The sequence below is a fragment of the Falco naumanni genome, chromosome 3, assembly GCF_017639655.2.
Source record: "Falco naumanni isolate bFalNau1 chromosome 3, bFalNau1.pat, whole genome shotgun sequence".
In the NCBI taxonomy this organism is placed as follows: Eukaryota; Metazoa; Chordata; class Aves; order Falconiformes; family Falconidae; genus Falco; species Falco naumanni.
The window spans coordinates 114,800,840-114,827,598 of NC_054056.1; the positions used below are offsets into that span (position 1 = coordinate 114,800,840).

Consider the following 26,759-nt stretch of genomic DNA (forward strand, 5'->3'; position numbering starts at 1 on the left):
TGTAAGTACTCAGTTGTTCGTGATCTTTCTATTTTGAGTGTGTATATGAAATCACACATTGACAAACATCTTAAAAGACACGTATCTATTATCTGCAATACTAAATTGAACAAAATTAGGTACTCCATTTGTGCCATAAAGAACATGTTAAAATCAGAAAAAAATTGAAGCTGATTCTGCTGGATTCAGTAGTTATACAGCAGAAAAAATGAGCAGTGAGGATACTCTAAATCTTTTAGCTATTAAATATGTCCAAACCATTTTCCAAATATTACAGATTCAGTATATGCAAAAGGCTTCAAATATATTTTAAATGTATAAACTTTAACGTTTGATGTTACTTAATTTAATATTTTTATGTTACAAAACCAAACCAAAACAAAAAAGTAAGTTAAATTGCATTTTGTTCATTTACTGTATCTTGGGAAATTTTCTTTTAGGTTTTGTAGCATTGTAACTGAAAAAGTACAAATCTGCTTGATTCAAGTGGGGTTTTTTTCCATATTCTTCATGACTAAATTGTAAGCAGATACTACAGTTCAAATATTTCTGCATATCTAGAATTACTACATGTTTTATTTTCAAATAAGGAGTATGTAGAACTTAAGCAATACGTAGGGGAAAATAAAAACATTGCTGTAATGTTCTTAAGAGTCCACCTACCACCCCCTCCCATAGTACTGGAAAGTATTCCAGGTGTGCTGCAGTTATATTTGACTGTGCAACTGTTTTCTAACAAACAAATGCTGTAACATTTCATATACTGCTTTAATAACAGTGAATAAATCAGTACATAAGCCTTTTGTTCATGTGTGCGCATAATCTAGACTTACTCTAAATTAAACCAAATGGTGATTGCTTAACTCTTTAGTTTGAAGCTCTTACAGTTCAAGGCAACTATTAAATGCAGCTTACTCTGCGGGAAGCGAGGTGGATTGTCGTTGACATCAGTCAAAGTGATGTTCACGGTGGTGGTCCCTGATAATCCACCCATCTGGCCTCCCATGTCCTTTGCCTGGATAACTACTTGGTACTGCTCCCTGTTCTCTCTGTTCATGTTTGGCAAAGCAGTCCTGATGATGCCTAATATAAATAATAATTGTAAAAAATTTGTTAATAAACACTTTATTTTTTATGTGCAGCAATCTCCTGCATCTTTTTTGTATTAGTCTGTAAAATATATTTCTTAAATATTCATTTCATGGTTTAAAGTATGAATTTCTGTTCATAAGCTTTACAAATAGTCTTCAGTAGAAGCTACTTTGTTGAACAAACCTTAGTTCTACTTCACAGCTCCCTTTCCAGTTTACATTACATACTAAAATTGATTCAAGCTATTTATACATAAGGTTTATGAGTAGAAAGAAGAACATCTTTATTAGTCCAAGTTAGAACCATTAAGGAAAAAGAACAACATTTTCTAGGACACAAACCTTCTTTCCTGCCTTTACTAGAAATGTTTACTAGATACTTAAGCTATCAATAGTACAACTGTAAAATTACTTATACTTCATAATGCCAGCTGTAATAACCCTGAAGTTTTTATATTTCTTAAAATAATTATAAATTAGGAGGAAAAAAGCAAAAAATATTATTTCATTTCAGTAAGTTTTTAGAATTAATTTTGTAGGTGATCTAGATTTTTTAAAATTAAAGAAAAGTCTACAGCTTATGGGAAATGGAAATAATGACAATTTTCCTGACCTGTTTCTGGTTCCACGGAGAAATAGGGCTGTCCCTGAAGTATGCTGTAAATTACTCTGGCACTGTTTCCATATGAAGGGTCATCGGCATCAGTAGCTGTAACTTGCACCACAGAAGTACCTGAAATGTCCAAAGTCAACTTAGTTTCACATGGTATGAGGTGAAGTTCCAAGAACATCAATTTCCGTTTGAGCAGACCCCAAAGAAAATTTCACCTGATGTCCATTGGACTTTTCAAATATATGATCTTAGAGTCAATGTCAGGTACATGCTTACCCATTTCAGGATCTCATTCTACATAAATTGAATCTAAACTTTCCTAATACCACAAGCGTAATTAAGATCTAATCTTATTTAATTAATTAATTAATTAATTAATTAATTAATTAATGTCAAATTATAATATTCTCATAAAAATAGCTATGGTTGAGCTGAATTTTTATCCTCACCCAATTACAATTGTTCATACTTACGTACTCACTTCCTGTTTTCAGAAGACTTACTTGTTTTTATTACAATAAATATCTGTTTTCCATTACCTACAACAGATATTTTGGGTTTTTTTGTCCAACACTGTCAACATAATATGAAATTACACAAGCAGAAACATGACAAAAAAAGATTATTTAATAGGTCTTTGGAATTTGGGAAAAATTAGTTATCTGTTCTCCCAGCATTCTAAATTTTAATATAGATAGCTACTACCAGAAGAAATATTGCCATACGGACTTTGAAATCTGCTAGTTATTTAGACTCTATAAAATCTTCTAATCTTAAAGACCATCTCTAAATTTTAGTGGAATATACCAGTCCTTCAAAACAAGAAATGCTTGCCATTGCCTCTGTCATTTCTTGCTGAATCAAAATAGTTTCTATATCCTGTTCAACTTTTCCCCCAGAGAAAGAAAGTATCAATCTCTCCTACTGTACTTCCATAAAGTGCAGATATGATTTTAAGCATATAGGAAAGAAGTGAAAAAAACATGGAAAAGAAAATAAATCATCATATGCATGTGATAGTTTAGATATGGGCTATTCCTGAGGATCAGAGGACTTTCAGATTTCTCCTTTTATCCCAATTATTTTCCTCCATCAAATACTACCAGGTATTGTGCAATAAAGAACCTGTAAATATAAGGCACTTTGCACAATTATTTATTCCCTTTCATAGTTTGACTACATTACACATTTATTCTTACATAAAAAGGCAAATAAGAGTAAATGTTAAGCTTCCTCGGGTTTTGTTGTTTGGGGTTTTTTATTTCAAAAGATGATACTTTTGACAAGTCAGTTGTTAATCACATGAACAATAATGCCAATATCAATGGGATAAGCATGTGCATAACTGTTGAATCAGAGATGAGTTCTCAGAAGTGTTCAGTTTTCAACTTTTTAGAACAGAAACACTTATTTCAGTGAGTCCCTAAAAGTACTTGTGTCTCATAAAGAAGGCACAATAGACAGATTCATGGTTTATATCACTACTGTTATTAAAATGGAATGAATCACTGATTTAACAGAACAAAGTCTCAAACACGAAATTAAATTTAGGAAAGATAAAACATTACTATACAAATACAATGGAAAAACAAGATGAAAATTATAAATACTTTACACTGTACTAATGATTGCTTTAGTGATCATCTAGACTAGGGCTGAAAGTGAAAATCTGAACATCTTTAAAATATAAGAATGTAGGGGTGATAGAGCTGTCCTAAAAACTCCATCGGTTTCCAATTCACAAATGTCTCGTAACTCCAGCCAGACTGAACTCCATTTGTAGATGTAGGTCTGTGTAAATTCTGCTAGAAGATACAGAGGCTTTTTTGTTGAATATATCTAAGTTCTGAGCAGTGTTGCCTTGACTGGGAAATACACTTTTTGAATCATCTTAGTATGTAGCAAATTGCAGTTCTAGAATGTATAATTGCTCCTAAAGCACGTTTGCTCTGAAATAGCAATGAGGTATGTAAAAGAAAGATACAGAATAAACCATGTCCAGTAACTTCAGTGCTACAAGTCAAAAAAAAAAAAAAAAAAAAAAAAAGGCAATAGGGAAAAAATCAAACCACCAAGTATAGCAATCAACATGGCATTGTCCAAATAAAGCTTACAAATCTGCCATGTTATATCTGTAAAAACAGAGGACAGTCATCATAAAGGCACCTATCACAACAACACAATATATTAATGAGAAACTGGTCTACTTTACAAACAAATGAAAGGTGGTAATTTTTCTCTATTACATGTAACTGAATTATTTCTTGTTTCTGATTTTCACATTTCCTTTGTAAGTTCAAACTAGCAGTATTTATTACTAGGTCAATTGTATAAGATTTTTATTATTTTATTTTTAAAAAAGCATGTAGAATCAGCTTTGAAGGATAATTAGAAGAAAACCGAAGAATGTGTTCAATACGTTTAAAATTAACTAAAAAAAAATATCAATTTGCAGTGTAGTAATATGTGTCTAATAGTTACTGCTTCCTTAGTTATGAATGTCATAATGGACATGTAATATATTAATTAATGCTATTTTAATACACATACACAGGAAATAGAATAAATCATATCAGCTATCCTTCCCTTCAGCTGCAGTGAGTATGGCTGCTTATACACCCAATAAAATCCATCAGGCACTTCTGAAAAATGTAGATTTGATCTTCCCTTCAAAGTCTGTGGGAAGAGACTTGGTCTCCTTAATTTCATCACTATCACAAAGTGAGGTTTACTCAGTGGGTTTTGCTCAGGATGATGTACACCCCATTACCCAAAACCAATAAGGATAACCTATAATTTTTAATGTTACCTTAGCTCTTCAGCTTTTGCTGGCCAGTCACCGGTGAGGTACCTGGCAGGAAAAGCACAAGGGCATTGCTACACTTCTGCGTGCCATTCAGGATGCAGAAGTCACCACATTGATCCCTTGCTCATGAGGAAGAGAGACATGCTTTCTAGACTTCTGCTGATTCCTATGAAAAACCTGACAGAAACCATTGAAAGAAGTGAGCAGGAGGAGTACACCAGTATATCAGTTACGCTGTGCATATCAACTGTCAAACCATCAGCTTGTTTTGCTTTGCTTCAGTTCTCTGAAATCACTGAAGACCACTGATGCTCAATATTACAATTATATTGCTTGCTCTGATCTGAAATCTGGACCAGAAATCCAAAGGCATTGAAGATTATCAGTCATGTCAGGGTTTAAAAAACATTCAGTGTGGGTGTGACTTAGTACTACTTGCCCTGGGTCTTGCTTTGTCTTTTACATAGGTGCAGATTGCTTCTGATGAATTTGGTAGGAGTCTTTGACTTTCAGGATCTAAAGCCTAATCTGAACTCTATAGAAGTGCATAAAGGAGACAGTGATAATATACTGGAGAATATGGCACCAGCTGTATTATTAATAAGACCTGTGAATTCTGTAATTTTCTCCTTGTTTACTTGCAAATTTTATTATACGTTAAACTAGAATTATACATTAGTGAGCTAGGCCCAGAAATAAGCAGTCATTTGTCAGATTACTGTAGTTCTCAGAAGATGTATTTTAACATAATTTTAATATTCTAATCCCCCCAGGCTCTGGTACTATAATAGTAATTAATATATTTGTCCCTTTTTAATGTGTTCCTTGCAAGCATCTTCAAACACCATACAAGTACTAATGACTTTGACCTCACAACGCATTTATGATGTAGATGTATTATATAAGAATCACTGAAGGTAATTAACTAGGAAAAAGAATCCACAGAATATTCATTATAGAGGTGATTTTGAAACTTGCATTTCCTTTTCCTTACTCCCAATTGAATTATGTGATATTTAAGTACAACAAGTACCCTCCAAGGTAAATTATCCATACAAATAACAATTCAAATTAATATAATTTTTCTGCTCTTTCTAGCAGAAAAGAGAGGAAATAATGACACGTTTGCCCTTGAAATAAACCATTTAATTCAGTAGAATAACAGAGAAGAAGTGGAAAGGGCTGCATATTCACAGAAACTCATGTCAGAAAGGTCTTTGGCTACATTGTACTCCTGTAACTTGGAAAACAGTAAGCTGGAAACAAACACGTCAGTGGATATTTCCAATTTTTTAAGATGCCCTTTATAAAGAAAAATAATGTTTAATCTTGGTGTGTGTGTGTGTTTTAGTTTTCATTTTCTTTCATTTTTTGTCCCCTCTCTTTATGACAGGATTTGTGCGCAAAGTGAAATCAGGGTTTGTAAAAAATATAAAAAAATTAATATAATAATTCAGGCTTTCAAAATCTGTCTTTACTGATGTTATGAAATTGTAAGTCAGAAGATGCAAAAGGGTTTGGTGAGAGAGATATAAAAAAAGATTTTTAAAAATCTTTGTTAATAAGAAACAAGAAGGAAGTGTTACAAGTGCTATGGCAGAGAGGACTGAGCATTGGGAATTGATGGAACAGCACTAATAAGGAAGTGTACAAAAAGCCTAGGGAGAAAGCCAAGCAACAGTAGCTCTAAAAGCTGTCCAAAGAGAAAGAGAAAAAGATAATCACAGGCAGAGATGACAGGCTAACTGTGGGATGGGACACCCAACCTGTAGTTCACAGGTAAATGTGAAACATACGAAGAATGTATTGATATCCTTAATTCAGAAGTATAAAAGACCAGCTAAAGAGCATACCAGATAGCAGAAAAAGCACTGAAGATGGAATAAGGTTAAGTAATGATTAGAAAGTATGCAAACTACAACAGATGAATAGAGAAACATCAAGAAATAAAAGAAAGGATGTGATAATAATAATAATAAAAAAAAGTCTAAAGAGCAGGAAGTTCTGAAAGCTTCTTAAAAAGATACCAATAGGCAAAATCCAAAGGAAAAGCTGTATAGAGGAAAATAAGACTCATCTGCAGTTCTGAAAAGAAACCTTCAAATGAGGAGAAAGAGATAGATAGGTGAAGAATATGGTGGACAGAACAGAAGATTGTCATCAAACCCATAAGAATATTCTGACTCACGAACTCTGAAAGTAAGGAAAGGAAAAAAGTAAAAGAAAAGAAAACATCCAGTCAGTGCAAAGACTTCAGGAAAACAAGACATTTTTCAGGATATTGACCCAACTGCAAGAACCTGAAGCTGGCCAATTTATCTCTGCCTTTACTATGATTAATGAGCAGCAGAAGAAAGATGAAAAAGAAAACAAAATTTATGGACCTTTGTCAAGTCACTCTATTTGATAATACAAATAGCTAATATCTCAGGTATCCATCTGGCTAATACCACAGCCTGAGGAAGAAATCATAACTGCTGTCTCTGGTCTAAAAGAGGCTGGTATATGGATACATCATGATTTCATACCTTAGAGGTGGTGGCAGATAGAGTAGATAAAGACTTAAGAGACAATTTTTTTTTTTCTTTTTTTTAACCTCCTGGCCCAGTTTGCAATACCTTATAGTACAGGGCATTTTAGGATGGAGGAAATCTTTCATTCCAAGGGGTGTAAAGATTTAAATTATTTCAAGATGATGCTTCTTGCATGTTTTTGGTACTTCTGCACTTCTTTTCATGGTTTTGGTGAAGAAAGCAGGACATTAGGTAATAACAGCCTTCATTTATGAATCGATAAAGAAATACTGGTGATTTTAAAATTACCAGTTTACTTACTTATTAAGTAACAGAGATACGGTGGTATACTGATGAAATGAATGATACATGTAATCTTACTGAAACTTAAACTATATATGAGGAGAAACCCAACAGCTCTGAACTCTAGCTGCTATCTACATTATACAGTGTAGCTCTAAAAGCAATGAGTAAATTTACATAGTAATATATGCTACCATGTCTGTCTTCTTTCTGGTATTCAGATGAATGCATATATAGAGTTAATATGAACATCTCATTACTGTGGTTGCAGTACAGATGTGTATAAATAGACATCACAGTTGCAAAACTGCAGAATAGTTGACTATTTTTTTGACACTTCTTAAAATAGAGATAAGATTAGGCCCATCCATTTGAAACAGTGATATTCAATACTGAGATTGAGAGTGTAGGCAGCAGATGATAGCAGATGTCTTGAGAATACAGTCCTAGAATAACATACCAGAGACCCCAAAGGCATAAATAAAAATCGCAAGTTACCAGGCATATTACAGACTGACCGGAATTTAAATTATAAAAAGGAAAAAAAAAAAAGAACAAATATCTAGCATCTGTAAAACATCAGTTGCATGGTGAAAATACAGAGAAGATAACTAGAGGATATAACAGATGATGACAATCTCTACAAGAACTGGAACAAATACACAAAAAGGATTGTTCCAGTGTTATCTCCCCCAATAAAAGGTGTGACATCTGATCAATACTACCATCTATCTGTAGCAGATCCTTTTTCATATTTGGTAGTGAGAGAGTCATGCCTTTTAATTTGCTATTCACCCCATTTTGCTATTATCACTCACCAATCATACTTATATATAAAAAAACCTTCATATCTCTGTAAATAAATTGTAATTTTAAAAAGCAGTGTTTATATATGTGTATGTGCGTGTCTAGTGGTCCAGCCTTCCCACATGATAAAATGATTTATAGTGAACTATCAAACTTGGATGTACAGAAAGTAGCAGGAGCGCAAGGTATTCTATAAATGTATAGATACATTTTTAGTGAATAATTCTATCATAGAATCATAGCATCATAGAATATCTCAATTTAGAAAGAACCCATAAGGATTATCAAGTCTAACCCCCTGCCTCTTCCAAGACTACCTAAAACTAAACCATAGGGCTAATAGCATCATCCAGACGCTCCTTAAACTCTGACAGGCTTGGTGCCATGACTCACCATCCTCTCAGTGAAGAACCTTTTCCTATGTCCAGTCTGAACTTCCCCTGATGCAGCTTCACTCCATTTCCTCTCATCCTATCACTGGTCACCAGAGAGAGGAGATCAGCACCACCTCCTCTGTTGCTTCCCTTCAGAAAGTTGTAGACTGAGATAAGGTCACCCCTCAGCCTTCTATTCTCCAAGCCAAACAAGCCAAGTGATGCCAGCCACTCCTTGTAAGTCTTGCCCTTGAGACCTTTCACCATCTTGCTTGCTCTCCTCTGAACACACTCATAGTTTGATGCCTTTTTTGTATTGAGGTGCTGAAAACTGCACACAGTACTTGAGGTGGGACTGCAGCACCTAGCTATGCTGTGCTTGATGCACCCCAGGACACAGTTGGCCCTTTTGGCTGTCAGGGCAAATTGTTGACTTGTATTCAACTTGCCATCAACCTAAACCCCCAGAGCTCTTTCTGCAGGGCAGCTCTCCAGCATCTTGTCCCACATTTTGTACTTACAACTAGGGTTACCCTGTCCCAGGTGAAGAATCTGACACTTGCTCTTCTTAGATTTCAACTAGTTAGTGACTGCCCAGCTCTCTAGTCTAACCAGATCTCCCTGTAAGGCCTCTTTACTCTTGAGGGAGTCCATAGCTCCTCCTAGTTCAGTGTCATTGGCAAACGTAACGTACATTTGATTCCTGCGTCCAGATACGTTATAAAAAATATTAAAGAGGACTGGCCATAAAATTGAGCCCTGGGGAACCCGACTGGTGACTGGCCACCAGCCTGATGTAACCCCATTTACTATAATTCTTTGGACCCGACCCAGCAGCCACTTGCTCACCCACTTACTATGGGCTTGCCTAGCTGTGTGCTGGGCAGTTTATCCAGGACACTGAGACACAGCATCAAATGCTTGGCTAAAGTCCAAAACCACCACATCTACTGGCTTCCCTTGGTCAGCTACATGGGTGACCTTGTCATAAAAGAAAATTAAGTTGGTTAAGCAGTTGGTTGGAAGGCATTAAACATCTCTGCTTTACCTACATCCCTACTTGTGAGGTGACTGACCTCATCAAGTAATAGACCAATGTTATCTCTGATCCCCCTTTTGCTGTTACCATATTTTTAAAAGTCCTTTTAGTTGTCCTTCATAGTGCTGGCCAGCTTGAACTCCAGTCAAACTTTGGCTGCACAAATTTTCTCCCTACAGTAACTAACATAGTCTTGTAGTTCTTCTGTCTCACCTGTCATTGCTTCCAATGTCCATACACTTTCCTTTTCTGCCTAAGTCCTAGAAGACCCCTGCTCATCCAAGACAGCCTTCTGCTGTGTTTGCTTAACTTCTGACACTTTGGAATTGCCTGCTCTTTCAATCTTAAGAGATGGCTCTTAAATAGTGACCAGTGTTCATGGACCCCAATACTGTCAAAAAGCAGATTCCCAAGGGACCTTACTGACTCGGTCCTTCAGCAGCCTGAAGTCCACTCTCCCCATATTAAGGGCTGAAGATTTGCTGGCAGTTTTTCTCCTGTCTGCAATGATCTGAAACTCAACTACCTCATGGTCACTGTGACCAAGACAGCCAACAATCACCACGTGGTGCATAAGTGCCTGTTTACAAACAACAAATCTAGGAGGGCACTTTTCCAAGTCAGCTCCCTTAGTACCTGCACCAAGAAGTTATCTTCAACATGCTTCAGAAATTTCCTGCAGCTGTTTGTGTCTGCTGCATGCTATTCCCAGTCAATGCCTGGGAAGTTAAAATCACCCATAAAGACAAGGGCAGCTGATCTAGAGATAGCTCTTAATTCCTTGTAGAATAATTCATTTGGGTCATTGTCCTGGCTGGGCAGTTGGTAGTAGAGTCCCACAACAACATCCACTTTATTTGCCCTCCCCTTCACCCTTACCCAGAGGCCCTCAACAGTGTCATCACCAGCTGTAAGCACCATATGATCCAACCCCTCACAAACAGCACCGCCTCCCCTCCTCACCTGCCTTGTCTATACCTCCTGGAGAGCCTGTAACTGTCCATCATGCCATTCCAGCCACAGGACTGATCCCACCAGGTTTTGCTTATCCCACTGATGTATCTTCGACTGGGACAAAGGTTCTAGCTCCTCTTATTTCTTATCTGCATGCCTTAGTATAAAGACATTTCAAATGTGCTCCAGTGTACTTAGCACATCGTGGAGCGGACTGAAGAACCTTGCCAGCACACCATTCCTCAAACACTGGTGTGACATCCCCCAGGTTTATCTCTAGTGAGCCTGGTTTTATCCCTCTCCCTCTTCAAATCTAGTTTAAAGCTGGTTCAATGAGCCCTGCTAACTCCTGTGATGAGATCCTTTTCCTCTTTTGAGACAGGTGTATCCCATCTGTTGCCAGTAGGCCTGGTGTCAAGGAGACAGTCCCAAAAAACCTGAAAGTCTGCTGGTAACACCAGGCTTGGAGCAAGGTATTGATCTGCTGGCTCTTCCTGTTTCTTGCCTCATCATTCCCTGCAACTGGAAGGACAGAGGAGAGCACCACTTGTGCTCCTGATCCCTTAACCAGTTGTCCCAAGGCCACGAAGTCTCTCTTGATTGCCCTTGGACTTCTTAATGTGACTTCATTGCTGCCTACATGAAAATTCAGTAGTGGATGATAACCCAAGGGCCGTCCGTACTAGAGCAGGAGATTTTCTTGTCACATCTCTAACCCAGGCCCCAGGGAGGCAGCAGACTTCCCTAAGTAGTGGGTCAGGTTGGCATATTGGGCCTTCTGTTTCCCTCAGGAGAGTCTTTTATGACAGCGACTCATGGTTTTTTTTTTTTCTATATGGAAGCAGTTTTCATGCAGGGCATAGTTTGATTTAACTTCAGCAACACCTCCAAGCCAGATGAACCATCATCCTCATCATTGTTGGGTTCCACTTGCAGACCCTCATACGTATTATGGAAGACACCTGGGAAAGTGGCGTAGTCGCAAAGAAGATGCACCTTCTCTGCCAGGTAGCAACTTGTCACCATTGCCCCCTATCCCTTAAATCACTACATTCATCAAGTTGGAGATCGTATAGGGAATCCACCATATCATGCATCCTGTTTGCTTGAGTCTGTCCCAGGGAAGGTAGCATGTGGTTCCAATAATCTCACCCTGTCAGACTCACAATATAGTGCAATGCCATACTGTGTTGGCTATGCTTGACCGCACAGTGAAAATATAACAGTCATAGTAGCTCATATTCCAAAATGTTGTTTAGGAATCTGACCAGCTGGCATGATCCAGGCCACAACTTTGTTGTTAAGATAGGAAATGAAAACACGCTGCAAACCAAAGAAAGATTAACCCAAACAGCCGCTTAAGATTCTTGAAGCTGCCATCCATGAGAGTTAAAGGAAGAACAGAAAGCACAAGAGGATTTGTCCACACAGCAAAAATCTGAAGGCAAAGAGAATGAAGAGGGTGTCTACCTTCTGTCAGTGCATCAACAGCACATGAGTAAACATAACTCTCCTCAGCCACAGAAACAGCGAAAGTGGAGACAGCTCTCCATTCAGTGCTTATCACCACTGGGGACCTCCAGTGAAAATGAAAGAAAAAGTCATTGAACTTTCAACAGGCTAACACAGTGATCTTATTTTAACAGTTCTTAACGAGGAGGGTGATACACCATTAACTACTATTAACTACTATTTATGTTTACATTCTAAATCTCTCTAAACTATTCATTTGAATATTCCAAGTAGAAATAGATAAAAAAATCACAAAAATCAGCTTCTGGATGCAATTCCAATATTTGTACAAAACAAACAAAATGAAAAATACTTAATCCATCAGGTAGAATTCCAAACATGACTGACTTTTCAGAGGATAGGAAAATTATTCATCAAGTAACGTATAACAGGCATTTGTGTCTCAGTTTAAAGCACTCACCCACTACTGACATTTCAGGAACACTAGCAGTATAAATTTCTTCTGGAAATGTTGGTTCATTGTCATTGATGTCATGGATTTTGATGACAAACTCAGATTCAGGTTCCACTGGTCTCAGAGTTCTTCTATTAATAGCTTGGGCACGCAGGGTGTAAAAGGCTTTCTCTTCCCTGTCAATTCTGCGAGTAGCATGAATGTCACCTGTTTTCTCATCAATTATAAAAAGAGTACCAGCCCCATCTCCTGACAAAATGTATTTGAGGGATCCATCTCCCTTGTCCTGATCAGAATGAAGCTGAAAAGGAAGGAAAAGGAAAAAAAAATGAGTATTTTAATTTTTATTTTTAAACTAATTATTATATATTAAATCATTCTATGTGCAACAAACATGTTTAGTACCAAGGAAAAAAAGTAATAATTTTCAGTTGCTGTTAACTGGAAATCATGATGTTATACTGAGGCATTTGTTTCCTAACTTATCTCCAAGAATTTTTTAACATGACTGCTATGACAGATTTTAGTTTTGAAATGACACCTGTTCTCTGCTGAGAAACCTTTGCACCACAATTCTTAAAGAAGATTTTTATGTTAATACTGACCTTTTCTTTCCTTGAAAAGATTCTATTAAAAATTCACAACCTGCTGTGCTAGTTGTAAATTCACTAAGCAGATGAAGAACATGGCAGAATACATGACAATTAAGGAAAATAGAACAACTGGTTCCATGCCATACTAATTTATTTTTTTTTAGATTTTATTTCATATTATTTATATTTCTCCCAAATTGGAGAACATTTCATTTAAAGTCATTATCATTATCATTCCATAAATTAATGTAAATAGCCTGAAGGAAAGAAATGTACTTATTAAGTATTAGGTATTGATTTAATAAATATTATTTAAGTAATATAAAGCTTAACTTCATCTATTAATGACCTGTAGTACTGACTGACTGTAGTACATCGATTAAAAAACCCAAACTATTAAATTATGTTGCTTTGTTCAATACAGTACTGTGGTTGGCTCATTTCACCTTTTCAATATATTTGCCATAATTTTTCTCATCACTTTGTTGGAAAGCTCCTTCCATCTTATTGATTTCATAATTAACTGAAAGAATCTGGCAGATTTATTTCTACCATGAAATGTATACTTTTTTTTTTATTTTTATGTTGAGCAGAACGATAAAATCTAAAAAAGTCTGAAAAACTAAAAACTATAAGCTCTGATTACAAAAATGAAGTGCAAATATAAAGATTTTTTTTAAAAACACATTAAAAAACTGTTACAAAATTCCAAAAAGTTTAAGACAGACCTAGTGCATTTTTTCCTTAGCTAAAAAAAGCTGTTTAAGGACCCATTAACAACAGCAATTAGAACTGCAGTAAGATCACATTCAGTCCTGTGAAGGCTTTTTGTTAATTTAAGCTCACATTTCAGACCATGAAAACATTATACACATAGCTTAGTATAAATATCCCCCTTGGCATGCAGCCATGGAAATATTTTTCTTTTTTTCTGTGCTGCCCTTATATTGTGTTTCATAGCATCCATTTTAAGTCAGTATCAGAGGTAGAATATTCAGCTCTTAGGGTTTTGAATGTGGCTTTCCTTGCCTTTTGTGCTGAAACCAAACATACACAGTGGAGTGGCAGGATATTTGAAGTCACACAGTAAACTTCACTGCTGTGAAACATTTTCAAAGACTGCATGTTTCCCACACACTTGCAATATGTGGAACAGGAGTTCATGCAGAATCATGGATCAAAGCCTTTGTGATAGAAATTTAGAAAAATATTTCTATATAAATATTTTCCTATTTTATTTCAGTTCAGAAATAAGCCTTGAGAAACACTGTAAATATTTATCAAAGAATAACAAATTAAATTTTGCTTATGCTACATATGTTTACTTTAGTAAATACAGATTTACTAAATACAAACCTCATAAATATGAGATTTGGAGCCATCAATATAAAGGCTTTTAGGGCACTGATAGTTGCACTTCAGATTAACATATATGTAAGGAATACCAATATAAATAGCTTAGAAGAACACTAAGATGTAACAATTTTCATTTTCTACAAAAATTATTAATAATTTCACTTTGGATTGGTAATCCAATTTATATCTTATGTATACACATGACAGTCTACAGTTATTGTAGAAGAACTTCAAATTCAGAATGACATTTCAGAAGGTCTTGGGTGATCAGGAAACACATAGCTATAGATATAATGAACAAAGCTTCCAGACGTAAAGGAGTGAAAATGTGTATTATATATAAGACAGGAAAGAAAGTATTTCTCATTTCATTTTCTTAGCTCTTATTTCTATCCAGATGTTATTAGAGGAATCAAGATGGCTAAAGACCACCTTATGTACTTGACAGGCTTGAACACTGAATCATTACTTATCTCTGAAATGCATGAGGAGTGTGTCAATCAGAATTGCAAAGTTGAGCATTAAAAAAAGTTCTGCAAAATATTTCCCTTCTACTTTTAGTATAAAGTGTTTCCTATAGTTATTTTGGCTAATGGGCATCTGTGATTCATGTCAGCCAAGCTAAGAAATGGAGAGACATCTGTTTCATTTAGCAATTTTATTGCACAAAACGATCAGCTGTGAAGATGTGGTCTTGTTTTCATATCTGTCACTGATATTTTGTAAACTCTTGTTTCAGTGAATTTCTTGCTGTTCTTCCAAAAAAAATACTTCCCTTTTCAGCTGTCAGTGTTATACTTCATATATAATTTTTCTCACTGTATAGAAAATCAGAATGTCTGTTAGTTTATTTTATATAGGCCTGGTTCATCATACAGTAATTGCAATTACTGTAAAAAACAATTTTGCATGCTTGGACATCTACCTAAACTGGTTGAACAAAATTTTAAACTGAGGAGTATTTCACATAAGTGAAAAAGGAAGGTATTGCTAAACTGAAAACAATAGTTAGAAAGTGTAACAGAGAGAGAAAACCAGATTATAAAAGATGGATTTCTTTTTTCTTCAATTACAACAAAACCAGAGTTCATTAATATATATTACCTTGTTCTTCCAGATAAATGAAAACATACATAAAATGTGCTAATGAAAAGATGCCACAGCCTAATTCAGCTCAATATCTTTTTAGATCTGAAAATGGGCTTTGTAAAATATCTTTCAGAAAACTTTACATGAACAACATAATAATTCTGCTTTAAAAATTACTTGAAAATTACAGCACGAGAATTCTATGCTAAATGACGTCAAATGATCCAAATCAAACCCACCAATTACAGGAGTGTGAGTTTTCTCCTCCTCACTCTGCCATGAATTTCACCAGGTATGAAATCTCCTAATTGAATATAAAGGTCATGGACTGTTTTCTGATAGCATAGAAAGTGTTAATCCTATTTTCACCAAAATGCCACAATATGCTACTGTGAAAAACAGAGAGCAGATTAGGCTAGCCAGACCCATTTTATCATACAAACTACTTCTGGAATTGGAAACGATTTATAGCAATGCCAGGTAAAGACTTTAAAAGTTGTCACATCTATTTCTATTTGAATTCCAAATTCAGAACTCCCCCTGAATTTTCCGTGATTGGTATTCAAGCTAGAGACCAGAATATGACTGTATTAACAAACCAGCCTATAGTTTGAATTCTTACATACAGAAGGCTTTCCAATACAGTTTAGTTTTTTGTGGTCTTTACCAAATGACAGGCTATCCCAATATTATCTCACCAAACACATTTTTACTCTCCTACTTTATAACAGTACTTTTTATATGTGTAATCTAGAAAATATCTTTTCTCCTTTCTTCTGCATATATTTGTTAACAGTTCAGTTTAATCCAAGTATCACAGTTGCAATGAGACCTCAGTACCTTCCCAAATTACTCTGCCTTTTAGATTTTGTTCAAATAAGTCCTGAATTTCTCTTAATTCTGGGGACAAATTTCAGGGAAATTTGTAATTACTTTTCTAAGTAATCATATTAGCCATGTTGTGCCAAAATACACCTGTGGAATCATTCACAATTTCTCTGTTTTCTAGAGCACATATAGTATTAGCACCTTTACTAGATACTTTGTAGATGAGTGATAGTCTCTGCAACCATAATCACAACAGTGGGAAGACTTGGCCTGAAATCAGCAGAGAATAATTCATATAGAATTCCCATAATGGAGATATTTATTTTAAGCATCATGAACTGAAGTATTAAATGATGCTCGTTTAACATTAGCTGCACTTATTTTAAAATATTTTCAAACTAGCTCCTATCCTGTGCAGTATTCTCTTGGTTGCCAGATTTAACTGGCATGACTTTAAGCCAGATTTTACTCACCAAAGAGATTCACTTATTTCAATTTATCCTTAAGGTAACATTTAAAGCAACTCTGTTCTTCAGTGATGCAAGAATCTGCACTAAGTTTCAATGAGACATGTCACACATTTAATTTTCTCACTCAGTTATATTGTCAGTTTTCCAGGTTTGTGCTATTGTGTGTTATTAAAGAGGACACAGTTGGAAAGGAGAAAGGCACATTTCAAAAAGAAAATTTTGTGCAACTGGGAAAGATAAAGGGAGAACAAACTAAAATGGAAGCATAACAAGTAATGCCAGATGAGGAGTGCTCTGAAATTCTTTTGCTTGCTGAGAAGCAACAAACAGAAATGAAAAACTCGTCTGCAGTGCATTTTCATGTTGTATTAGTTTACTAACTTGATTCACTAACCAAAGAAAAGATAAAAATAATTGACACCATTTCTATTGAGAAAGATTACAGTCATTCCTTTCTGTTCAAAATTTTTGTTTGTTCCTACCAATGTTTTAAAATTATAAGAGATAAATCAAAATTAATAATATTTTTAGGATACTTCTCCACATACCTGATGAAGCAATGTCTATCACAGGTTTAGAAATATTATTGTCCCAGTTCCTTACAATCTTCACTACCAAGTGATAATCTCCAAGATTCTTAGTTTCCACAAACTAATCATACAGCAAAGGTATTTTTTCATCATTAGACTTGCATCTTTTCCCCAATATTGTATCTTATTATAAAGGGATCATTCACAGTCTGGAGAAGGTAGATGGTCCTGTCACTGACAAAATCTTCTAGGATTCCTGCTGCGAAAAGCAGTTTCTTTTTTTTGTAACACACCTATGAGCAGCAAAGAGTCTTATATAGATGCACTGAATCAACATGCCAATAACCAAACTCCCTCCTCAAGCTGATGTTCAGAGAGCTAGAACAAGAAAGTTTCACCTTCACTAGACTGTTGTAACTTCCACGCCAGAAGACACAAGCATTGAGCTAAGATGAACTGGAGACTAATTGGATTTCATATACCAAAGAGCTCTTGCATGAGCCAATATGCATGTTCTTGTCCAATTTTAATGTAATAAATACAGTCCATACATCAGGTGAAGAGAGAAAACAAAGAACTGTCAGGTGCCCTTACTTTCTGACAGCTTGGCCTAATACCTCCTGTAGGTGACCGGGTATGAATAAGCAGAAGAGAATTCTTAAAGGGGGGAAAAAAATCCTGACCTATGTTTGCTGTTCAGGTTCCCATTCATTAAAAATGTAGACTAAATGAAGAAACATTGTTTGGTCCTCCTCCTATTCAGCTTCATGTGGTACAAGCCTATATTGCTACTTCCATGAGTAATCTCTGTCCACTAACCTATGGTCTCAGGATTGAAATATATCCGATAAGATTTTCATGATGACTTTTTAACACATGTATCTTTTATGTTTTATGTTGTTTTGCTGATTCTGGACTGAAATAAAAATCTGTACTAAATATTGTATAAAGGATTAAGTAGTTTCCAGAACAATCTGTCTATTCCATCATGGAGCGGCCTAAGAAATCTAATATGCTAAAACAGCATGTCTTTTGTTTACTGAATTCAGAACAGCTTTTATGTATTTGAAAGCTTTGTGGTTTTTTTCTGTTCAGTTTTGGGGTGTTTTTTAAAGTAAAAATCAGTGCTAATCCTCATGCTCTGCATTAATGACAACAAAGAGGTAATTAAGAAGCTATTTTCAGGTTTGTGGTTTTTTTTTGTTAACAAGAAATTTTTATTATAGCTTATATATGTTTTCCTCAAGTAGCCTAGTTATAACAAAATAACCATTAAAACAGCATTAGTTTTTACATATCCTAATGTACAATTTGCATTATACATAAAAAGCATTGCGGTTTTTTTAAACAAATGCAGAACCCCATTAAGAATAGTGATGCTAGCTCATTTCACCTACTGCTGGAGGCCATTTAAAAATACATTAAAGATTGTCTTTGTTACCATCTGAAATCACTGCAACATGTAAATTGGTAAGAGCCGTGAAATTTTTTTACATTTATTATGTGTGTATTTTCTTCTCATGAATATTCTGAAGTATATATGTCTTTGGAAGAGGTATACTTAGAGGTAACAACAAATACACCACAGAGAACTGAATGACAATGTCAACCCAGGAGGTGGAAAATGCCAGCTAAGGTGGAGGGTATATATCAGAATTAAGGAATAAAAAAACATTAATGAGCTATTTCAATAATCTCCAGAAGACTGATATCCATAATAATACAGTATAATTGTTAATTTTAATCCCAAGGAAGGGAAGAAAGGGAAAAAGAGAGAGTAGATATATTTTTCATATATGTCAGGAAACTACTGATGAATCTGAACTAATGCTATATCTAATAAGATTTCAAATAATGAGGGACGAAGATGTCTTGGGTCACTCCTGGTTTCATTTATATTACAGTGAGATCAGTGGTGTTACTCATGTAATAGATGCATAGTCCAGGAGAGATGTATTGGTATCTTATAACCAAGAAAACCCCACAGGGGTAGTCAAATTAGTAAAGGTAGGTCTGCGAGAGAAGAGAGGTGGAATATGTATAAAATCTTAAATGCGACTCACATTTTTATTTACTCATCAAATTTATTTTCCTATCAGTTCAATATGAAATCCATTATGGTAGAGAATAGTATTCTCAAGACAAATCCTATATATATATTAATTACCAATTAAAGAAGTTATAGTTTATAGTTTATATAATTGTATACAACTACATTGCAGAATACTTAGAGTTGGAAGAGACCTCTGGAGGTCATCTTGTCCAAACCACCCCTGCTCAAGCAGGGCCACCTACACCAGTTGTCCAGGACTGTGTCTAGACAGCTTTTGTATATCTTCAAGGATGGAGACTCCACAAGGTGTCTGTGCAACCTGTGCCAACGCTCAGTCACCCTCACAGGGCAAAAGTGTTTCGTGACGTTCAAAGGAACCTCCTGCATTTCAGTTTGTTCCTGTTGCCTCTTGTCCTGTCACTGGGCACCACTGAAAAGAGCCTGGCTTTGTCCTCTTTGCACCCTGCCTTCACGTGTTTGTACACATTGGTAAGATCCCCCTGAGACTGCTTTCCTCTGAGGTAAAGAGTTGCAGCTCTCTCAGCCTTTCCCCAAATGTGAGGTGCTCCAGTCCCTTAAGCATCCTTATGGCCCTTTGTGGGACTCTCTCCAGTACGTCTATGTGCCCCTTGTACTGGGGGTGCCCAGAGCAGGACACGGCACTCCAGCTGTGGCCTCACCGGTTTTGAGCAGAGGGAAGGGTCTCCTCCCTTGACCCACTGCCAATACTTTGCCTAATGCAGCCGTTAGCCTCCTTTGTGACAAAGGCACATTGCTGGCTCATGTTCAGCTGGTGTCCAGCAGAACCACCGGGTCCTTTTCCGCTAAGCTGCTTTCCGGCTGGTCAGCCCCCAGCATATACTGGTGCCTGGCACTGTTCTTCCCCAGGTGCAGGATTTTATACTTCACCTTGCTGACCTTCATGAGGTTCCCGTCAGCCCATTTCACCAGCCTGTCAAGGTCCCTTTGGATGGCAGTACAACCCTCTGGCATGCCAGCCACTTCCAGCTTTGCGTCACCTGCTGTCTTGCTGAGGTACGCTCTGCCCCATCATGCAGATCATTAATGAAGATGTTAAACAGGAACGTACCTGCTATCGATGCCTGGGATATACCACTAGCTAGAGGTTTCCAACTAGGCTTTGCACCACTGAACAGCACCCGCCAGTAAACCAGTTTTCAGTCCACCTCACAGTCTATTCATCCACTCTGTATATCAACAGCTTCTTTATGAGAAGCTTATGGGAGGCAGTTTCAAAGACCTTACTGAAGTCCAGATAGGTGATATTTACTGCTCTCCCTTCACCTTCCCAGCCAGTTGCTTCATCACAGAAAGTTATCAATTTGGTCAAGCATGACCTGTCCTTGGTGAAGCCATGCTGACTACTCGTGATACTTTTCTCATTCCTAATGTGACTGGAAATAGTTCCAGGATTAGTTGCTCCATCACCTTCCCAGGGATCAAAGTGAGTCTGACTGGCCTATAGTTCCTTAGGTTCTCCTTTTTGTCCTTTTTAAAGATGGGGGTGACATTTGCTTTCATTCAGTCTTTGGATATTGCTTCCAGTCACCGTGATCAGTCAAAGATTATCAATCAAGGCCTTGCAATGAATCTATCAGCTCCCTCAGCACTCATGGGTGCATCCCATCAGGGCCCATGGACTTACCGAGGTCCAGTTTGCTCAAGTATTCCCTGGGCTGATCCTCTTCCACCAAGGATACATATTATTTGCTCCAATATTTCCCTCTGGTCTCCGGAACCTGGGATTCCTGAAGGCTGGTCTTGTCAGCAAAGACTGAGGCAAAGAAGGCATTCAAGTACTTCCATCTTTTCCCTGTCCTGTGTAGCTGGGTCCTCTGTCTCATTAAGCAATGGGCTCACATTTCCCCTAGTTTCTCTCTTGCCTCTGATGTACCTATAAAAGCCCTTAAAGTCTTTGATGTCCCTGGATGGATTCAGTTCCACTGGGGCTTTAGCTTTCCTAACTTGATCCCTGGATGCTTGGACAGTGTTTCTGTGTTCCTCCCTGGCTGCCTGTCCTTGCTTCCGGCTTCTGTATGTTTCCTTTTTGTGTCTGAGTTTGGCCAAGAGCTCCTTGTTCATCTACACAGGCCTCCTGGCATTTTTGCCTGACTTCTTTGGGATGGAACTCTCCTGAGCTTGGAAAAGGTGATTCTTGAATATTAACTAGCTTTTGTGGTCTTCTTTCCCTCTAGGGCCTTATCCCATGGGACTCTTTCGAGTAGATCTTTGAAGAGGCCAAAGTCTGCTCTCCTGAAGTCCAGGGTTGTGAACTTGCTTTTCACCCAGCTCCCTCCCCTCTGGATCCTGAACTCCACCACCTTATGGTCACTGCATCTAAGGCCACCTTTGACTTTCATATCCTTAGTAAGACCCTCCTTTTTGGTGAGTATGAGGTACAGCAGAGCACTTCTTGCTGGCTCATCAGTCACTTTGAGGAAAAAGTTATTGTCAATTCACTCCAGGAACCTCCTGGATTGCTTGTGCTCTGCTGTGTATTTTCTCCAACAGATGTCAGGGTGTTTAAAATACTCCATGAGGACCACTGACTCTGAATGTGAGGCTGTTCCTATCTGTCTTTAGAGGGCATCATCCACTTGTTCTTCCTGGTCAGACACCCACTATAATGTCACCTTTGCCTGCTCTTTCTTTAATCCTAATCCATAAACTCTCTGTTGGTTCCTCTTCCATCCACAAGCAAAGCTCCATGCACTCCAGCTGCTCTCTCACATGAAGAGCAACTCCCTCTCTTTGTCTTCCCTTCCTGTTCTTCCTAAAAGAGCTTGTATCCCTCCATTGCAACACTCCAACCATGGGAGCTATCTCACCATATCTCTATAATCCCCAAAAGATCACAGCCCTGCAACTGCATGCAGATTTCTAATTCATTGCATTTATTCCCCATATCTACAGGAGCTTAAGAGGGGAATCCCAGCATGTTGATTTCCCACAGAGAGTTTGGGGGATTTATCCACAATGGTGCCTTGTAGACAACTTGTGGGCACCTCAATGACATAGAGAATTACAATTACATACCGAAATTTAACTGAATTTCATTGTGTTTGTATTAAGACTGGTTAGGTAGCTATAATTAAAATTTAAATTAAAACTTCTCCTACCAAAGCAGCATATTTATTCCTCTATTAGACTTTAAAATACCAAAAAAACCCAGCTCTGGATGTAAATATTGACACAAATCATACAGAGCATTACACATTATATTTGTATACATTCAAGACAGCGTCATCAGTGTAGTGAACTGTATTCCTCAACTTTTACTGGAGATAGAATACCCATCCTGATCTTTGCTACTACAGATTAAGAACTGTACTCCATACTAATTTCTTTCCCTTGCAGTGTTCATTGCTGTTTTCCAAAATTTGGTCTGTGTACTACATCACTGATGAAAATTATTTCAAACTTTTGTAAACTCTGGTAATCAGCTGATGGGCCCAGTCAATACACCCATAAAAGCTTCTATGACATTCGCTGGCATGTGTAAGACATCAGAAGCACTCTTTACTTAATCTCTCTTTTCCTAATTTTCAATAAAATATACTATATTGGTTATGCTGGTGGTGTTTGGGTTTGTTTTAGGGTTTGGTTTGTGGGTGTTTTTAAATCTCCTTGGTTTGTCCTAAATTGCTGCTTTATCATTTATACCAAAGCCCTCTATTCATTTTGGTTTGTTCAGAGAACTAGAGAGGTTTTGCATTCTCTTTTTCCCAGAATTAGTCTGGTTTCATGAAGCTTTAGTTCTTGTTTTGTGCACTATTAGCTCCTACTTTCTCCATTTGGCAGTAAGAATTCTACACTACTCTTAGAAAACTTCCTAACTGTCTTTTATGGTACATAGTCTTACATGGCACTTTAAACAGCTCCTTCAATTACTCTGTTTTCTCTAGCACATCATTACCCTTTCCTAGCAAATGTATCAGTATTACTGAAATCTCTACCATTATTCTTAAATGATAAGCCTTGATTTATCCCATGGAACTCTTTTCAGTGTCGCACTGCTCAGTAGTCCTCTAGTTATTACATTTATTTTACCTGGCTTTTAATAGACAAATGCCACCCTTAACACAGAGAATAGTGTCACATAACCTCACCTAACTAAAAAGATAATTGAGGAATTAGTTTCCTTATCTTCCAGCTGTATTATCTATATAGTGGACTTACCCTTTTTGATTGACCTAAGACAGCCTGCTGATTGCTAAAGGTATTTCTAAGTCCTGTGAGGAATCCTCTGTGGAGCTGGCATCCTCAGTAGTGACACTGTAAAAAGTGGCCATAATCCTGTACAGTATTTTTTATAAGTGACTGATATTTTTGAAGTACAAAAGGACAAGAGAGTTTTTGCGAAGTTTGGCAAGTAAAAACTGAAATTAATATCCACTTACAAAAGTCTTGTATCTTTCCTAGCTATGTCCCCTCACAGAGTATTTATCTGTTATTTGGCTGTACTCGCTTAGCTTCACCTGAAGCTCATATAGTCTATCTGTAGCATTAATTTAGCATTTCACAAATACCTCCACTTCTTTAGTTTTCCCAAATTTTAGTCACATGTCCTGGCACACTGCATTACCCTACCTATATTTTCTGTTTCTTTCCTCAAAATTGGTTGTTTCATGACATTTCTTTAAATTACTACCCTTTAAAACATAAAATTTGTCTAGAAATCTCATTTTTTTTCTCCATTTACTTCACCACTTACTCAACTGCATTAGTCAAGTTTTCTCACTGTCAAAATTTAAAATCTCAATATCATTTTTATCATTCAGTACTGAGCTAGATAATTTATAACCAAGCTTTCCTAGATAGTAATAGCTGTTAATTATTATATTAACTCCAAAATAATATTTCTTAAATATTTGTACTTCCTAAAGATCCCATTTGTAGTGGAATTAGCAATCATAAACATGGAGACTCAGAAATTTTAATTTATGCTTATTTTACATCAAATGCCATACCTCCAAAAAGGATATGCAAAAGTTCTCTCTGGAAGACAGGATTCTTAATACAGAAGGAAGAAATCCTTATTATACTTCATGTCTCTCCATATCAAGCATAATTTATTCTGCTAGTCACTATATTGTAGTCTTTGTACTTCTAAATGATATATAATTGTGAAAACTATTAAAGCTTTTTAGGAAAAAAACCTAGAAGATATTTCTGTAACATCAAAGTTTTTAAACTAAATGGAGGAAAGAGCAGTTGCCTCTTTACTCACCTGTTTTTTGATGAAGTATTCTGCATGATCATCTCTATTATGCAGTCACTTTACAAATATACAGAATGGAAATCTTCCAAGTTCTTCTACAAAGTGGGGAGGGGGGTTGGTTTGTTTTGGTTTTTTTTTTTTTTTTTCGTTGTTTGTTTGTTTGTCGCTTATTTTTGCACCACAGTTTCACCCTAAAATATTTCAAATCATCAAGTCCAGCCTCTATTTCTTGTTTGTTTTAATACTTGAGAATTCTTAAGAATGGACAATAAAAATATTTCAGAGGTAACCAAAATTTTGGCAGTGAAGGACATTATGATTACTCCACACTTTACATGAAGAGAAAATTTAATATGTTCATATCTTCCCACCACTGTAGGCAAGTTGAAAGGAAAGGCAGGCTTCAAGGAATAAAAGTTCAGAAGCAGACAGAGCACCTACACTATTGCGAAAATAAAAATTACCCAAGAACCATTAATTCGGTGTGACTCTGCATCGTGTATAAGAAATAATGCTAAATCCAGGTAGCATAACTGGACTGAAGATGACAGATGTAGGAAACAGAAGAAAAGCACAGAGTATCAGAGTAAGCCGATATGAAGGAGCAAGGTTTTTCTACAACTAGGAAAAGGGGAACAGAAGAGATGAACAAAATTGCTATTGACCACTAAAGTTTTCTTCACATTTCAAACATTCTTGGGAGTATCCATAACTTTTTCCCACAGAAATGTTATGTGACCAGCCATCCGAGTCTTACAGTGCAGGCAGTATCCTTTCCAACCAAGATCCTGAGTATCCCAGAACATAATATGTTCCTTCTTCCAGCTTGTATTTTCCATCTAGATGCTTGCATACAATCTGTTTGGACATGCCTTTTAGCATGCCAAGCCACATAATTGTTCATAAAGGATTTTCTAAGTTTCTAGGTGTGTTCAGACATGTAAGATACCTTGCACCTGTGTTTCACGCAACTGGCTGGTCTGTCAATTGGATCTTTGAAAGGAAAATAAGCCAACTTGGAGTGTATGAACTCATCTATGGTACACATATAAAATTGCTACAGACCAGAATATTGTCAAATTAGAGAGCATTTTCCTCTCTCAGTTGTCCACTTCTCCTTTAACAGCCTCAATTAAACAGCTATGAAAAGACTCAGGACACAGACATAGTTAAGTTTAAAGAGTTAGCACTGGTGAGTGGGACAATGTTGTTTGTTTACTCCTGCAAACAAAACCTACTTTGTCTGCCAAGGACTTTAGATACATTGACTGTATAGCTATTCACTGCCTCAAAACAGAAGGCATTAGAGGGTTTGAAAAAATTTGCTATTGCAGCTTTTTTGGGTTAGCTTGCATTTAACTATCGTCAAAGACTAAAACACTGTTATAAATATAAGGAAAATCTTCCAGCAGAAAAACATTTTAAAAGGGTAAACACCAACTTTTAACTTTGAACTTTCTCTCATATGGGTACTTCATTGCAAGTCACCAGTTTTCCCTCAGTATTACCCCCGGCTCTTCCTTGCTATCTATGTATATACGATATTTAAAAGGTCATCTGCATCTGATTTAAAAAAAAAGAGAGAGAAAAAATAAAGGAAACCCCTAAAGCATCAGTATTTTAATTGCTGTTGAAACTATTGGCTATTTATAGATGTATAATTTCAAACAAGGTGTAGGTCAAACATTTATAAGGCTCCATTTTCTATTATGTTTTTTAATTCCTTGACTGAATGAATGTACTGTGATGAAGTGGACTCTACTTTTTCCAAGCTATGACATTGAATATAAATAATTTCAGTTTTATCAGTTCTTCCCTTTTTGGAATATCTTTTTGTGACAAGCAGGTACAAAATTGAAAAAGAAATTGAACTGAAAGGAACTGGAGAGTTCAGGCTGAACTACTTCCCTGTTTCTTATACCATTTTGAAGTGTGATGCTATTTTAAGTGCAATGTATAATCAGGTACAATGTGTTTGGAAACCATCCAAGAGAGCTGTAACTCTTCTCCATGAAGGCAGCAAAAGCAGCGAAATGCATCTTATTGGTGATTTTACACCTATGCCCATAACATTTGGGAAGGATGCCCATAACACAGACTAGCTTCCATCTAAATCTTCCTGACAAATGATTGGCATTATTGCACATTGTGCTTGCAAAGAACAGAACTGT

General features: G+C 36.6%; 1 protein-coding gene across 1 annotated transcript in view; it reads right to left on the bottom strand.

Moving 5' to 3' along the window:
- Window positions 1-26,759, bottom strand: part of CDH10 (cadherin 10) — a 102,363-nt gene that overhangs the window by 26,758 nt on the left and 48,846 nt on the right. Inside the window, exons 3-5 of the mRNA XM_040588233.1 lie at window positions 12,434-12,728; window positions 1,705-1,824; window positions 916-1,083 (exon numbers count right to left, since the gene is read on the bottom strand). Of these exons, the coding sequence (XP_040444167.1) occupies window positions 916-1,083; window positions 1,705-1,824; window positions 12,434-12,728 (583 nt within the window). The remainder of the gene's footprint in view (window positions 1-915; window positions 1,084-1,704; window positions 1,825-12,433; window positions 12,729-26,759) is intronic.